Source organism: Typopeltis vanoorti, chromosome 7 (genome assembly GCF_054136105.1).
Source record: "Typopeltis vanoorti isolate ZY-2024b chromosome 7, IOZ_Tvanoo_1.0, whole genome shotgun sequence".
NCBI lineage: Eukaryota > Metazoa > Arthropoda > Arachnida > Uropygi > Thelyphonidae > Typopeltis > Typopeltis vanoorti.
Window position 1 is genome coordinate 121,276,209 of NC_143555.1, and position 17,245 is coordinate 121,293,453.

The 17,245-nt window shown below is 34.0% G+C and overlaps 1 protein-coding gene across 1 annotated transcript in view; it reads left to right on the top strand.

The window, feature by feature from the left end:
• LOC150105008 (protein Obscurin-like) overlaps positions 1–17,245 on the top strand; it is a 790,953-nt gene that overhangs the window by 21,464 nt on the left and 752,244 nt on the right. Inside the window, exons 3-7 of the mRNA XM_090395103.1 lie at positions 2,036–2,336; positions 3,690–3,746; positions 6,310–6,384; positions 10,576–10,619; positions 16,259–16,390. Coding sequence (XP_090251229.1) covers positions 2,036–2,336; positions 3,690–3,746; positions 6,310–6,384; positions 10,576–10,619; positions 16,259–16,390 — 609 coding nt within the window. The remainder of the gene's footprint in view (positions 1–2,035; positions 2,337–3,689; positions 3,747–6,309; positions 6,385–10,575; positions 10,620–16,258; positions 16,391–17,245) is intronic.

Below are 17,245 nucleotides of genomic sequence, written 5' to 3' on the forward strand. Positions count from 1 at the left end.
CTTTAATTCTCACCAAGGCTATATCATACTAGTGAGATTAATGTTTCCATTTTCTTGGAACTCTGGTAGATTTCCAAGGAAGTGGAAAGAGGGCAAAATAATTCCCTTGAATAAGGGTGGTTCTAAGTCTGTAGTAGCAAATTATAGACAATCAGTTTCTCAGTTAGTAGTAGTGGAAAAGTACTGGAATAATGTGGCGAATTATCGGTGAATAGGAATATGATACTCTGTGAGGGTCAACATGGCTTTGCGAAGGGTCGGTCATGCCTTAGTAATTTACTAACATTTTATGATGGAGTGACAGCTGATTGGATAAAGGAAATGTCTACACGATGACTCTGTTGGATTTTGCAAAGGCATTTGACAGAATACCACATGGGGATGGATTTGACACTGGTTATGGATAATTGGGTCTCTGTTGGACAGATATAAAAAAAAGTGTTATTATGGAGGTGCAGAATCTGGGCGAAAGCTGGTGATCAGTGGTGTGCCTCAAGATTCAGCGCTGGAACTATTGCTTTTTGTACATAAGTGATATAGGAAATAACTTAAAAAGAAATATTCAGTTGTTTACTGATGATGCAAATTAGGTAGAGTAATAGTTAAATCAAGGCGATGTGGAGAGCTAGCAGAATGATTTAAATAGGCTGTCAGTATGGGTAAAAGATAACGGGTATCGGTTCAATGTGGAGAAATGTAAAGTTATGCATTTTGGGATAAACAGATAACAAGCTGTATACCCCATTTTGATGGAACTGTACTCCAGGAAATAGAAGAAGCTAGAGATTTAGGGGTGGTAGTAGACAGAAAGTTGAAGTTTAGAGGACACATTGCTAAGGTTGATATCGTAGCCTGTAAGATTACTTGGCTATTGAAGAACACATTAATAAATACATCCGTATCTGGAATACTGTACGCAGGTCTTGGGTTTCTTGGGATGAGGAAGCAGCGGAGAGGATTCAGAGGCGTGACCAAGATGGTGAGTGACCTGTGGAATGTTCCATATGACGATAGATTGAAGGTGTGTGAATTGCAGAAGTTGGTTGATAGGAGAAAAAGAGGGGATATGATAGAAACATTTAAGTTGCTTACAGGATTTTAGAGGAGAGATGCAGGGGAACTATTTCAGCACTTGGCTAGAGGGGGGGGGGGACAGAATAAGAGCTCATTACTGGAATTTGAGTAAAAGTGTGGTCAGTAGGAGAGTGGGAACTAGATTTTTTGCTTGCAGAGTAGTGAATGAGTGGAATGGATCGCCAGAGTCAGTTGTGAGTGCTTTGTCTATTAATGGGTTCAAGGAGAGGTATGATAGATTGTGTGGATAGATTGGGTCTCCTGCAGTGAGTCGTTGGACTCCATGGAGGTGACTGTTTACAGAAACAACAACAAAAATAATAAATAATTATTCATACTGAATATGTCTTAATTCTTTTACCTACCCGAAGTTTGTTTTCTTTAAACTTCATTCTGATTCCAAAAAATGTCACTTATTACATTACCACATGTTACTTTAATTAATAAATAAATAAACGAAAATTTACAGATAAATATGCAAGCTGGTGTTGAAAATTTTAGCAGCATATTACTTTCTAGATGGACCATTAACATCAAATATTAGTCCTTTGTTTTATGAAATAAACAGGTTTATTTCTTGGTGTCACAATTTTATACACCCGTTTTTTGTAATGCATGAAATAATTTGAATATTTTTTGAGTGTAATGTCCACTGCTGTAATCAAACTGTAGTGTCTGTGTTTGCCAAGAGATGGCAGTAACAGCACTAAATACAAATAATGAAAACAAATTAAAAATTAAGCCTTGCAGTTTAAACTTCATAAATGTAAGAAAAACCATTTAGAGAAAATGAGATACTACATTCTTCTTTAGAAATAAAATTCGCATTAAATTAAGAAGGCTATTATCATGAAGTATATAGATTTTTAAGTACATAGATTATTTTAAATCTAAAATAAAGCTGTACGCAAAGATGACAACAAAATATGCAAATTAAATCCAGTTTTTATTTTATATATAGATGCCGATGTTGCCGGAATTTGTGAACTGCATCCGATCCGAGACAGACGCCACCGATGGCGACATCGTAACTTTCCAAGTTCAAGTTGAAGGGGATCCAACTCCAGAAGTCGCTTGGTACCGATGTGGAGAATTAATCTCCCACTTACCCGGCAGGAGAGAAATCATCACTCATGGAGATGGATGGCGCGAATTGATTATCACCAACATCTCGGAGGAAGACGAAGGAGAATACGAATGTAGGGCGGAAAACACCTACGGAAATGTGTCCTGTTTTGGCGAACTGTATTACTACAACGAAGGTAAATAATAAAGAGCGCGTGCGAATGTGTTTTTCATTTCGTCCCGAATTCGTGCAACAATTCGCCACTAGATGGCGTGTCCATACAGCGCTCGGAGAAGCCGGTCTCTAAAGTTCTTGAATGCATGCGTGGAGCAAAATGTTCATTTTCAAAATTCAACTTAGAAATCTTGATTCTGTTTGTTTTTAATCTGAGACCGAATTTCTTAATTCTTTGATTTTAATTACCTAAAGATATAAACAATATATTTGCAAAAATAATGTTAAGACAACAAACAGCATTAGCAAATGTAAAAAATATCTTCAATACACGCAGAGACTTATTTTTACAGTACTGAAGATTAAGTACGTTAAATATACATTGCTATCCCGTATATGCTTATTTACAAACTGCTTTCTGCTGAAAATAATCATTTAGTAATAGAATCTTTGTCTCAATAAAAAAATCACGTGTCATGTACACAAAAAGTATGAGACTTGCTTCTCATTAGGTATAGCTACTTTGCTGATATTAAAATAATTAGTATCATTGTTGTAGTTGTTGTTGCTATGGTGATGCTCCAATTTCAGAAATGAACTTATATTGTTAATAATAAAAACAATGTCAGCCAAGTAGTAGCTTATAAATTGCATCCGCTTTGTGCTTTCTTGGCTTAATTTTTACGTATGAGGTGTTTTTCATGAAATATGAATACGACTTATTTTTTTTAGACCATATAAATAAAACATTCGAGGAATAAGCTGTCGAAATCGGGAATTTACTTTCGTTCTTCCTCCATAATATTTCTATCCTCTATTTTACTTTAACTGCATGAAGACTGTCAGGAAGTCTTACAGAACTTCAAGAACTCCTGTATTCCAAATGGAATAGAAGAAAAGTTGAACAGTGCGGTTTCTGTAGAAGTGTATCTGCAATGAAAGTAGGACCGGGCAATTCTTCCTCTTTCGTTTAGTCTGTCGGATTACATTGAATTTCTCATGAGACTTATCAACATGAGAAACAACTGTATTCTTAATTTGAACGATGTAGTCTGTACATATGTCAGAAAGAGAAGAAAAACGATGCCTTTTTTTTAGTGTTTTTCTAAATCTATTTTTAAAGTACTCTAGTTTTAACTTAATTGCATTTAAAGTAGTTTCAGGCTGTTTCCTTCACTATCTCTGTTGAATAAAAGTGATTGTCCATAATTATTCAAATTCGTACAAAAATTGAAAATTCAAAATTTGACCCGATTAAGTTATTGTAGGTTGAATTTTATCCTAATGATTCTTGTAATAAAAATAATTTGCTTATATTGAAGAACTATCTTAAAACTAAGTAACGTGCTCATCCATTCTATAATTTTTTTTTCAGGCCGACCCTCCACTACCCCTTCTGGTACAACTGGATGTCAATACGTAGATACAGAAGGTAAGGTCCAGTCTCAAACTGTTAACGAATTTTATAATTTCATAATTGGAGAATTAGATGTCACCATTTTCTTATACAATCTTATTAGGGAAGTTAGTGTAATGGAATTGTAAGAATCTTTGAATTTAGAATTCAAAAATGTGTTCTAGAGAATCCCTTTCAAACCGTAGATTATTAGAGAGGCGGAAGTTATATGCGTCATGTAACTGAAGTGATTGCATTTTCTCCATAATAATATAAATATGAATTCAGCTAACGCCTTTTTTATTCCCGTATACGGGAGTAGGCGAGGCCATTTAGCCCTATCTAACTTTTGGAGACTGAGTGGGCAGTTCAATCTCCACTGGTACCCAATCAGAGACAGATGGCCCAAGGCTATCACTAATTAAACGGTACGCAGTGAAGAGAGACGGCTCAAATGTGCCGCCATTTCGTGGTCCCTAATCCTAACACAATATATTTAATGTCTGAAATAATGTGGGTTCTACGGTCGATTTTCTTGAGTTTATGGGACGAAAAACCCGAGTTTCCGGGAGGAAAAACCCGCTTGCCCGTGCCGGAGATCGACTAACTCGGGAACCGGTCGAAAAAAGGATGCAAAACGCCACATCCACTGAGCTACACAGGATCATAAATACGAATTTATTAACAAAAATTAATTTCTCAATATTTACGAAAACTCTTAAATATACATAAAAATAAAGTATTAAAGATAAAATCTGAGATATTATTGATTGTTTTATATATATAAAAATGATTTTTCCCAAATTTCATTTTGTGATTTTCAAATCATTAAACATAATTTATTAAGACGATATCCTCGTCTGTTCATAAAAACATGCAGAAATGCCGCCTGGAGATAAGATTGCAGTGCATAAAACATTAAGTATTCTGTAGCCGTTATAATCTTATCTAAAACGAATATTTAAAACTCTATTTGAAACTTTGTCATAACTACCTGTTATAAATGAATATGATAGTACGAGGTATAAGAATTTATATTTCGTGTAGATCGTATCAATATATTTATTCTTCTGTCCATTTGTTGATTTTCATATCTCCACATTTAACCAGGAATTTTTTTTATTTTATTTTTTATTCTAGTTTCCCCCTTATTCCTCTACCAGTGATTTTATATCCTACAAATTATTAATTCCATTCCAAATTTACTATTCTGGCCATTTGAAAAAAATAGATTTATTGTACTGCCCGAGTTATTATTCTGTTTATATCTTTATATCCTATAAAAACAGAACCAAGAACAATATTTTCTTTTAAGAATCCGAAATTTTGGAACAAAAGCGCTGGTGTATACTTTAACATATTGGACTTCCTTTCCTCGTGGACACGGTCATGGAAACTCCATGACCGTTTTAAACTTATTTAGAATTTTGTTGATGGAAAGGAAGAAAAGGAAGTACGTACTTAACAGTGTCTATACGTAACTCATATATATTCGCTATTTATTGAAGGATATCATACAGTGTATTTGAAATGCAAAAATACAAGGATAAATCAAGGCTTTTGTCAATCTTTCTTTATTTGTTTAATATATAGTATTACTGTCAACATTCTTGAATATACAAATGAAAACTGCGTCAAATGTTATTTTCGTTTATACGTATATTTCTTTATGTCTCTCTCTTTTTCTCTTCTGACATTGTTCCATTGCTGGAAATCTTTCGCTATACCCGAATTTAAAACATTTCAAATCATTATTTGGACATTTTTCCCCTGTATTTTCGAACATAAAAATGTTCAGTGGGCGACTCATATTAGAATCTACCCTCTTCAGCACGCACCAGACTTACTGATTTCTCCGCGGTATCTTTATTCATATAAATTGTACTGCAAACATATAAATGTCCGCAGTACAATTATCTAAATTGCTTGCGAAGTTGTTCAGAAAGAGGAAGTAAAAACTTCGATTCGATAGATTTTGATAGTGGTAAAATTACAAACATAAAGAAAAATAAATAGCAGCCGTTGTTTACTCACTGATAGCAGTGCTAGGAGTTTACGAAAATAAATAAGCACAGCAGTGCAGTGACAATATAAAATATCGTACTTTTCTGCCCTCTACTTTTTCTCCTATTCCTCGGAGATTAATCAGCAGACAACCTCGTTGTCTTGTAAGTCGTAAAAGATAGTGTACAATGGTCTGGGGGGCTTATTTTTACGGGAAAGAAACGCACTTCATCCCACGGCAGTCGACCAACGCCTAACAAATCTGTTACTTGAACGTTGAGATCACGTGCATCCGTTCATTCCAACTGTTAGCCGATCTTGTGAAGGCGGTGTAGGAAATAGTCCTTCCCAAAAAACTCTGTCTGTCGCTACTTGACTGTCCCGTTTAGCCCCTCTGGTTTTATCATCATCGAACATATTTATGAGATGAGATGAAAAGAATGACCAGCGGAACAAGACGATAATTGGCTCTACATCTTATAACTAATTCATGTTTATTCACATTTTATTTTAGCAATGCAGGACAAGGGGAAACAGTAATAAAGTGCTTTTAATTCAAATAAAAGAATACAGATTTATTTATTTATTTTTGCAGGGGATGGTAGACAGTCTGCGCTACTAATTCTGATCGATGATGGATCGCAAACTGAGGAAGATGATGGCTGCAGTGGTAAGTAAAGTTTGGACTACACATTATTGAATGAAAATTTATTCAAAAATAATAATAATCCAAGACAAAAAATAATAATAAGTTTTGCTAAGGAGATGTTAGGAGTTTTCAGAATATGCTAGAATATATTTCATCGCTAACAGATCTCTAGGAATGACTCGACAACACTTAATCATTTTGCGACATGCATCCGACATGAGAGAGAGAGAGAGAGAGAGAGAGAGGGGGGACTGGATTTCAGGCACTGATACATAACCAATGGAGTGCAGAATAATTGAATGAGCTCTGGGTAATAGCCAAAGATATTTCTAATTATTAAGTTATTTTTCCGACTTTTTTATTACACTCATTGGTTGTTCTGCTTTTGTCTCCAGTATCAGTTGATATAGTTAAAACTGACATCCATTTTAAGGTTAAAATAATTAAAGTAAGTCTTCTTCCTCCTAAAAGATTTTACACATGGAAAAGTCGCGGAGACAGTTGTAGGAACCAGATTGACTATGTAATGATTAAAAAAAAGATCCCGGAATAACATCTTGCAAGCCAAAACATACCTGAGGGCTTCTATTGGATTAGACCACAACCCCGTGGTCATTAAAGCAGCAATAAAATTAATGAAAGCAATGAAACCTCTACACATAGAAAAATATGATCTCGGCTCCCTTAAAAATCAAGAAATACAAGATCAATTTTTAAAGGAACTGGCACAATCCACTGCTGTTAACGTTCCTAATTCCACCAAGTATAATTACCATAAAGATGAGATTGAGGATGGATACATAGCAGAAATTTAAAGAGCGCATAAAAAGGCAGTAAAACAAACAATTCCCAAATTTGAGAAGAAGATGAGTAAATCTTGAATGAATGACAAGATACTGAAAATGATGGAGGAAAGAAATACAAAAATCGTCCTCAGTACAAGAACTTAAACAAGGAGATCAGGAAAGAATGTAGGATTGCAAAAGAACTATGGCTCAACAACAAATGCAAGGAAATTGAGCTTTTGGAACAAAAAACACAAACCAGAGAACTTCATGAAAAAGGTTAGGGAGCTAACTGATAAATTTTGGAAAAGAGTAGGCTCTCATTGCATTGAGGATACCAGTGGAAACATCCTAATGGAGAAAGACAAAATAAGGGATAGGTGGGTAGAGTATTCAAAGGTACTCCACAATCATGATAGAATAGATAAGCCATTGCTTGGAGGGGCCTACTATTCTTACCTGGGAAGTAACAAATGCCATTAGGAAATTGGAACCAGGAAAAGCTCCAGGAATGGATGGAATTATGGCAGAATATCTAAAGGCTTTACGTGTTAAGGCTATAAGATCACTGACTGACAGATGTAACAAAATATATGAAACTCGACACCAAAAGCTTTTAAGCACTCAACATTCCTACCAATACCTAAAAAATTGAAGACAATCAGATGTGAAGAATACAGAACAATCAGTCTGATCAATCAAATAGCAAAAGTTATGTTATATATCATCCTAGAAAGAAATAAACATAAAATCAAAATGGAAATTAATGAAACACAATCTGGTTTTCCGGAAAATAAAGGCACTAAAGAAGGACTCTTCAACATCAGAACTATTATAGAAAGATATCTGGAGAAGCAGAAGGAAGTCTACTTATGTTTTATTGACTACACAAAGGCCTTTAACAATATACAACATGAACAATTAATCAAATGTATCAGAAATTTAGGAGTCGATGGTAAAGATACCAGATTATTGATAAATCTATATTGGGAGCAAGCTGCCTGAATAAAAATATCAGGAGAAATCTCGGAGGAATTCCCAGTAAAGAAGGGTGTCAGACAAGGCTGTGTTCTTTCTCCTACTGTATATTGTTTAACCTCTATACTGAAAATATCTTCCAGCAATTAGAAGAATTTAAAGGAGTCAGCAGAGGAGGCAGGAATATAAACAACTTAAGATATGCAGATGATACAGTACTGCTAGCTGAAAATAAAAAAGATCTTCAAAACTTACTAGAAGAGAAGCTGAAGCTAAGTGAAAAATATGGACTTAATTTCAACTTCAAAAAAACCAAAACCATGCTGCTAACAAGAGAAAAAGGGAAAATACCCGATATAAATATTAAGATCAGAGGAAATATTTTAGATCAAGTAGAGAGTTATATATATATTTGGGTCAACTAATTACAGAGAATGGAAGGTGTGATATGGAAATATTAAGGATAGAAATTGCTAGATAAACGTTCATTAGCATGAAAAACATTCTGATCTCAAGGGAAATTCACACAAAAACAAGAATTAGGCTGTCCAAATGCTACGTATGGTCAACACTGCTATATGGAGCAGAAACCTGGACAATATCAAAATATTGTGAAAATAAAATAAAAGCCTTTGAGATGTGGATCCTCAGAAGAATTCTTCGAGTCCAATGGACTGCGAAAAAACTAATTTAGAAATATTAAAGATGATTGGAGAAGATAGGAATCTGTTGAAAACCATTAAGAAAAGGAAAACCACGTACCTTGATCACATACTATGGCATGAATCTCTGCAAAAAACACTTTTAGAAGGAATGATACAAGGAAAAAGAAGAAGAGGAAGGCAAAGAACAGATTGGATGGGAAATATTAAGGACTGGACCTTTTTTTTGTCTTTTGAAGAATGTAAAAGAGAAGCACTAAACCGTACATGGTGGAAGCTCATGGTAGTCAACCTCCTGGAAGGAGATGACATCTGACAAGCACAAGAAATAACTGTTTTATTTTTTATGCTTTTATCTCTGATACGTAATAACTGTTTTAAAATCGAATACAATATTTAACTACATTGCATATTTGATTTGTGTTTAAATGTTTCATTTAATCTAATGTTAACTCCCATTATTGAGTCTGACTCATCCTTAAGTTAAATTCTTAAATTCTGTTACATATTCATAGAAATTTGATACTTTTGAGATGCCAACTTTCATTTCACCTATGTAGATGCGTTAAAATGATCTCCTATTGAAAAAAAAAAACGTTTTTATAACTTCTCCTATCGAGTAAATAATTCTATAAGCGAGGCTTATTAGAAATAAAGGATGCGAAAAAAAAACAGAATTTGAGCAGTAAAATATTCAAAGAATTTCTTTGAAGTTATCGGTATTTAGGACACATCCTCAGATTCTGAATACTTTTTTTTTTTGCATATCAAACTGACCGCTATGAGCTCGGAAATTGAGAAGAAAATTTATTTTTGAATTATCCTTAAATTATCGAAATAGCTCAAAAAGTGATGAAAAATGACACCAGGTGGTTAATTTTTACGAATTTATTCCTTCCAATTTCAGAGAAAAAATATTACACATTTTAAATGTTTTAAAATGTGTTTCTACGTTTCAAATGTTTTTAGCCCGTAATGGAACAATTTTAAATAATTCTCCCATTACTCTTGGGACACGTATTTAAGATTATCCCAAATAATTGATCGGCCACGTCGAATTATTTAGAATTTTCCCAAAACCTAATAAATGCATCTTACAGTCTGATCAATTACATTATCTTTCACTATTGTTGAACGGACGTTTAACATATCCTAGAACGCAAATCCCTTATTATAAAATTTAGATATAGAGAAATTAACTAGTCTTCAATCGGATGTTAACTTTAGATACTTGCAATGCGATACTTTATAGAGTTAACTATTCGTTGCGCCAAAATAAGGAGGATTAAAATATAAACTGTGTGAATTCATGACTATACATTTATATGAAATTTTATATGAAATTGTATACATTTTGAATAAATGTTAAATCGTTTAACCAAACATGTAAACCCTAAAACTCTTTTCAATTTCAATTTCACTCCGAAATTTTTGTAATATTTAGCAGTTTTAGAAAAAATGAAAACTGCAATGAACTATTTCACACAAAAATTACGAATTTAATAAAATTACAAATTTTTAAATTTTAAATCCAAATCCAAAAGATTTTAAAGAAAACTGTCGAAATTTTAATAATTTTACGTATTTTAACAATTGAATAATGTTCTTAAAGTGACGAATGGGTGAATATAATGACCTGGAAACAAAATTTGGTTCTAAACTTGTTACTGTAGTTATATTTGCATGATGGGCGTTAAGTGATTATCTTGCTGATCAAACCAATATCGGTAGATATTAAATTATCCTAAATTCCTTATGTCAACTTTTTTTTTTTTTTTTCAATGCAGGTCAAAGCAGAAGAAAATCAATGACTGCCTCCGAGCAGATGCAGGTAAGTCACACAAAAAGTTCTACGCATTAAACATTTATATTTGGCGATAAAAAAAGTCATCCAAGTATTATTTATTTATTTTATTTTATTTATTTATTTTTGAGAATTGCTTTTCTACTCGTGCCTGACACGGAGCATTATTTTTTCGCGAGAGAACATACTGAATAATTTAAATTTGATACCAATATTTATTTAAAAGAACAGCGTTGCAAGAATAACATGTGGATGCAGGCATATTCCACAGAATGCTATTTTTTTGTCTGTTAACTGTTTTCGACAGTCAATAGACATAAAACATGACGAGTGCAAAACGACTAATAAAATGAAACGTGGAAAGCAAGGCTAATGAGGGAAAAGCAAAGTCCTTTGAGGCATATTTGAAAAACAATGCAATTCGGGGCCTTTGATCGGGAGAAAAAGCTGGTTCAGTTCCTGTCTGTTATATGAGAGATATTTTGCTTCTCAAGATAGTAGGTTGACCATTTTTTCCCTACTATTTATCTTAACAGGTAATTATATATTAATTAATTATACAATACAAAGATATGGCTGATTGCAAATCACATGCACATCGTATATAGTCAACGATTTTGACATCTTACTGTTGAAACCGTTTTGGTTATCCAAAGAAATAACGCTGTTAATAAGAGAATCACGTCCTCGCCTTCCCAGTTATCGCAAAATGAGATATTGCCACTAGCGGAACAGATTTTTAACCTTCTGCTCTAAGAAGGCTACTGAAACATCACTTCAAGGTCGCATCGACCGAGAACTACATGTTGGCACTAGTTTATCCTACTGTTGTAGGGCATACTTGATTTTATCTGTGGATCAGTTACACGAAGTGTCCTAGCAGACGTTTTCGCGACTTTTGAATCAGTTTCTTTGAGGATGTAATTTTATTAATTTGTGCTATCGAAAATTCATTCAAATTCACAGAGATACATTAAAGCATAGCTTATAATGATATCCTAACATTAATTACACAATCTTTACAGTTGACGTCTAATACGATTACTTATTGTGATGCGAGATTTTTATAATTATGAGAGAGAGAGGTAACAGACAACACGTGTAAAAGCCGGAAAAAACCTAAGATGTGGATTTATTTAAGATGTCGTCTTTGAGCCAAAGAAGATCAGATGTCCTAATGACATTAAGAGGCTTTCGAGTTTTTTCCAAACTTTTCCTTGGCATTTATCCAGCAGATTGGATAACATAAGAAAGCGAAGTATTCTTACCATTCCTATAATCTCATCATTAAATTTTAACTACTCTTCAGATCGTGGAACATTTTGTTGATTATTTCAGAGAATGAGTACAAGTTTTACAATATTTTCAGTGGATCTTTGTTATTAACAAAGATTACGTTAGCAAGTGACTTTATGCCCGTGTGTTTGCCGTTTTTCTTGCACTGAACAGCGCCATTTCGCGCTTTTTATACATTTTGTCCTCCATAATTTCTGAGATTCCAGAATTTGCCTTTGGCGCCAAAGGTACAACCATCTCCTCCAGGGTATATGGAAGCCCAATGTAGCAGAACATTTTTAGGCATTTAAAGATGACTCTGACTGAATCGAGTTGGGATGGTTGTAGTTGTGGTGGAAACAATCAAGGTATATGAGGTCAGTGTATTATCCTTTATTTGTGGTGCGGTTGGTCGCTGACAGGTCTGTGTTTGCATTTCACTTGCATTTGAAAGGGCAGTCTAAAGGTTTTTCTCGCAGTTATAGGACATTTGATTTCCTTTTAGACTTGACTTCACTTTTATGGTGTTAACAAAGGTCCATTAGCAATTGTAGCAGACAGCGCTGCTGTCAGACTCCACAAGAGGGCAGCTAACTCGATAACTCCATTCAGTACCACCACCACCACCACCACAACAACAACAACAATGCTTATTTGGATCTGTTGTTTCATTCAGAATCGATTTCTGAGACGCTTGAAGATATCTGTAAACAAAAAAAACTATTGTTGACTGATCACTTTACCGTTAACTTTATTTCTTTCATTAACGTAGCAGGAGTTGCGAGAAAAAGTGGAATTAACTAGAGGAAAGTTCGCTCTTCTGGACTTATTGTTGGTCCGACTACTGGGCTAATATTTACCTTAGTGACTGCAGTAATTTGGGATTAACAGTTCCACCATTTTATCCAAGTTAAGTTTATAAAAAGAAGTTAATCAGCGCTAACAAGTCATTCAGACAACGTATAAAGAAAGGATGGGATCTAATAAACCGATTTGGTAAACATAAGACGGATTTCGCGTCCTATTTCACATCTCATGCACACTCTTCGATTATCCTGAATCTGTTTAAAGACAATATAACCTGCCAACAGTAATGTATCATATGAGAGTCGTCTTATTTTTTGTGTTCACTTGACGTTAATTGATGCACCTTTTTATATTGAAACGTGGTAATGATTATTCCATGGTTTGAGCAGAAACCCAGACGTTGTTATTAGCCCTGATTTCCCCAAATTTCTGTATTTCAGGGAATTATTTCTTACTCTACCGTTTAGATCTTCAAAACAGAAGTAACCTTTCTTTTCAGATGCCCTCTTTAACTGACTCGAAAAATTCCTCTAATATTTTTGTTTCCTCGGATATTCTGTGGGGCTTTGCTGATGACATTACTTGAAACTGTCTGCATTCAAGAACATTATCTTCACGTTTACTGCTGAATGTAAAGGCAAAACTAGACGGCTTCTTCCTTTCAGTGATCGCTACTGTCAAATATAATATTTTATGATTTTTCAGCAGAATCTTGTTTGCTGTAGATTTTGCAAAAAGATTCATTCCTCTTCTTCGTCTGAATAACCACTTATGTAGAAAACATTATAATTTTTCTGCAAGTACTTATTTTCCGTTTATGGTGCCCATCATCGCTTCTGTTAAGGTGAAAATCAAATAAAACCAAATTTTATCTAAATCTGTTTCCACTTTATTGTATTTTTAGTTAATTATTCTTTGGTAATCAACGCTGGGACTTTTGAACGTCAAATGTGAATTTTATAAAGAGATTGGTTTCATAACAACACCATTCTTGTATATCGCCTTTCATGTATCACAATACATTGAAGTCTTAATTTTGTTTTGGTTGATTTTGCCATTAAAGTTTTCCTACTTAAAATTGGAGTGAATGGAACACGTTTTTGTAGAGATTCGAATACCACATTTCATTAAATTTCACCTACCCAGAACGAAATTATAATTATTACTCTAATGTAGAATCATATATATATATATATATATATATATAAAATTTATGCACTTTAGACCTTTTTAGACCTCAAACTTACCAGATGTGCTGAGAGCATTAAAATCTCAATTTTTAGAAAGCCTACTCATACTGACAGATACCTTCATGCTTCCTCCCATCACTATCCCCCACAAAAATGTGGTATTATTTCCACTTTAGCCCACCGAGCCAAATCATTACTTACAGAAGAAACAGAAATTGAAAATGAACTCCGTTTTCTTAAAAAAACGTTTATTAACAATGGTTTCTCTCCAAAGAAAATTGACAAATTTCTTTCCCCCAGGCACTCAACTACTTCTGAAGATCCCTCTTCCCCAAGAGCCTTCATCTCCTTGCCTTACATCAGCTCTCTTTCACCAAAACTGGCCAAGATTCTCAAGAAATTCAACTTCAAAACGTGCTTCACTACGCTTCCAAAACTTCTTTCATTACTTAGCAAACATAAACAGAAACATCTTCCTACTCAGTTTCCTACTGGAAACTGAGTAGGAAGAAAAAACTACTCAGTTTCCAGAAACACTCCTGGAAACTGAGTAGTGATTGCGGAAAGCCATACTATGGACAGACTGCTAAATCCATCCTTCTACGTTTGGATGAACACCGTAGAGATATCTCCTATAACAGGACTAGAGCTAGCGCTCTCTCTAGCCACGTTCTCTTTTCAGCTAACTCAGACGAAGGCCGCCAGCACATTGTAAACTGGACTCAAACTGCTAACATCCATGTGTGCTACGATGAACTCGAAAGAAAGATTGTTGAATCTAGGGAAATTTCTCTAGATTCCTCTCATATCAACAACAGCCTGAGTTACAATCTCTCTGATGCACACATTGCTTCTGTTCAGTACTGGCGCACTCGCGACAGCGCGTAGTATACGTTTGTTTGGAACTCATACTTGCATTTTTTTCAAACACGCTACTGTTTTTTATACTTGTTCTGTTAGTACAATTTTAGTCTCTGTAATTTTTTATATACTTCTTTGATTGTGATACCTGAGGATGTTCATGTAACGAAACTAGTAAACTAGTAGTATCTTTTTTAAATATATCTTGTCATCTTTTCTCTCGGTTATAGTCATTAAACTTTTTTTTTATAATATTCCAACCGAGTAAAAATGAATTTTGAATTTTGAAAATATTGAATGACTAGAAACCGGGAAAAATTAAAACAAAGTTTAATAGCACAACTAGTTTCAGCTTTTATCAGCCTTCTTCATGTGCACATTAAAAAAGAAATAACCAGTAAAACATAGAAGAAATAATGGTAAACACCACGGAAAGTTAGCGTATATATGTTCAACGTTAAAACGTTGAAGTCTGCGCATTCAAAACTGTTTTCTCGTTGGCTTCATTGTTGGGCGTATGCATGCGTATAGCATCTCGCGAACAGCCAGTATTTGATCGTAGCACAATGACAGTCTGAAAGGTTGTAGCTCAGGTGGTTGTTGAGATGTAGAGGTTGAGAATGATTTCTTTTGATTCTATTATCTTTCTTTCTAATTCCTCGTGGCAATGGAAAATGTTATTAGACTTGTCCCATAGGACTGTATGGGCTAAGATTTTCTTCATTAGAATCGGCCAAGAACAGAACATGACTAGACAAAGCACTGGTTCGCGTTCTCCTGTTAACTGACGTCTTTTTTATGTTCTTCAATGCGTAACTCGATCGAGTTCTCTGTTTGGTCAAAGTATGGGATATCACAGTTGCACCAAATCTGGTAAACACCGGGATAGTTAAGGTTGTGATGTCTAGATTTCGGACGGCTCACTAAGCAGCGGATTTTCGGAAGAGGAGTAAATAAAGTTCTTATGTTGTATTTCCTAAGAACCTTGCTTATGTATGGTATAGAAACATTACCTTTCACACTATTGGTCTCTTCGTTATGGCGAGAGGGTGGATTTAATAGGAATTTGTCAATTGTTTTTGTGAATAACCATTTGTTGAAAAGTAGACCTGAGAAAATTGAGTTCTTTATTAAGTTCTATCTGATCATCAAGAAGAGAACGAGCACGATGTCCTAGTGTAGAAATGATTCCCAACTTTTGAGAAAGATAATGATGGGGATTGACGGTGGAGATATCTGTTGGCGTGAGTAGCTTTTCTTTAAATCGAGATTTCTCTCTCTCTCTCTCTCTCTCTCTCTCTATATATATATATATAGAACAGAAATGATGCAAAATATTTTTAACTAATTAATGTGAACTAGTTAAATATTATTGTATAAAAACTATACTTGTTAAAGGAGATTCCTCTTGATATTCAATAGCTATTTTAATGTAATCATTAATTATATGATAATCAATGTATCAATGATTATCCATAAATTTTTCTTACTTAATGAGCAAATAGTTCCTACAATATAAAGAATTGCTTTCAGGGAATTATTGAAGATCTGGCCCACGATACCCAGGAAGATAATACAGGAAGCATAACGCTGGAAAAAGACGATGAATTTAATTCTGAGGGGGATTTGAGAGGCGATGACCTTTTAGATCAGAACTATACTGAGGTAAGTGCATTTTCTTTTCCCGTGGTGTTTACAGTTGATGTTTTTTTGACAGCCTTCTTTTGCTTTGTGTTTCGAAGTCAAAGATTATGAAATCTTTGACTTCATTTTCATTAAAGTAAGTTTTTTTTTGAATGAAGATTTGAACGTGAGTTAAAATATCAAAGCCACAAACAAATGGTCTCGTTTTATACTATTGACGTTAACTATATTAATGATTTCTTCTTATTTTTTTGTCGAAATGATAGGAGACATAAGTCGATCTAGGATGTCAGTGGCATGAGATCAACAATTATCGCACTCGTATTGTACACTACAATATATATATATAACACTAGTGCTTTAAAAAGTGTACCGGTTTCATGTTTTTGAGAGTAAAACACAATAGACGAGGGAAAAACCTTAAAAAAAAAACAGTTTCTGCAGTTAAAAACAGAAAATTTCAACAGATGTGAGCAATATTATAATAGTCACTGCAACTGTCTGGCAAAATATTGCTCACCGTCTGTTGAAATTTTCTGTTTTTAACTGCAGAAACTGTTTTTTTTTAAGGTTTTTTCCCTCGTCTATTGTGTTTTGTTTACTTTTTCTCACTAATACTCAAAACTGCACTGTTTTCGTTTTAATCACTTCTTTTTTTTTAATTTAATCAAAATATAATAAATAAGAATACTAACATATTAGCATAATGAAAAGAAATTGGATTTTTATGTCAGTGTGATGTCTCATGAATAGAGTTTAAGCTTATAAAGTTTAAAACGTTTCCACATTATAAAAACGATCTACTTTTTTTTTTCTTTTTAACTTAAATTCTGGAAAGTCAGTGAAAACATTAATTAATATTTTTTTATCTCGCAA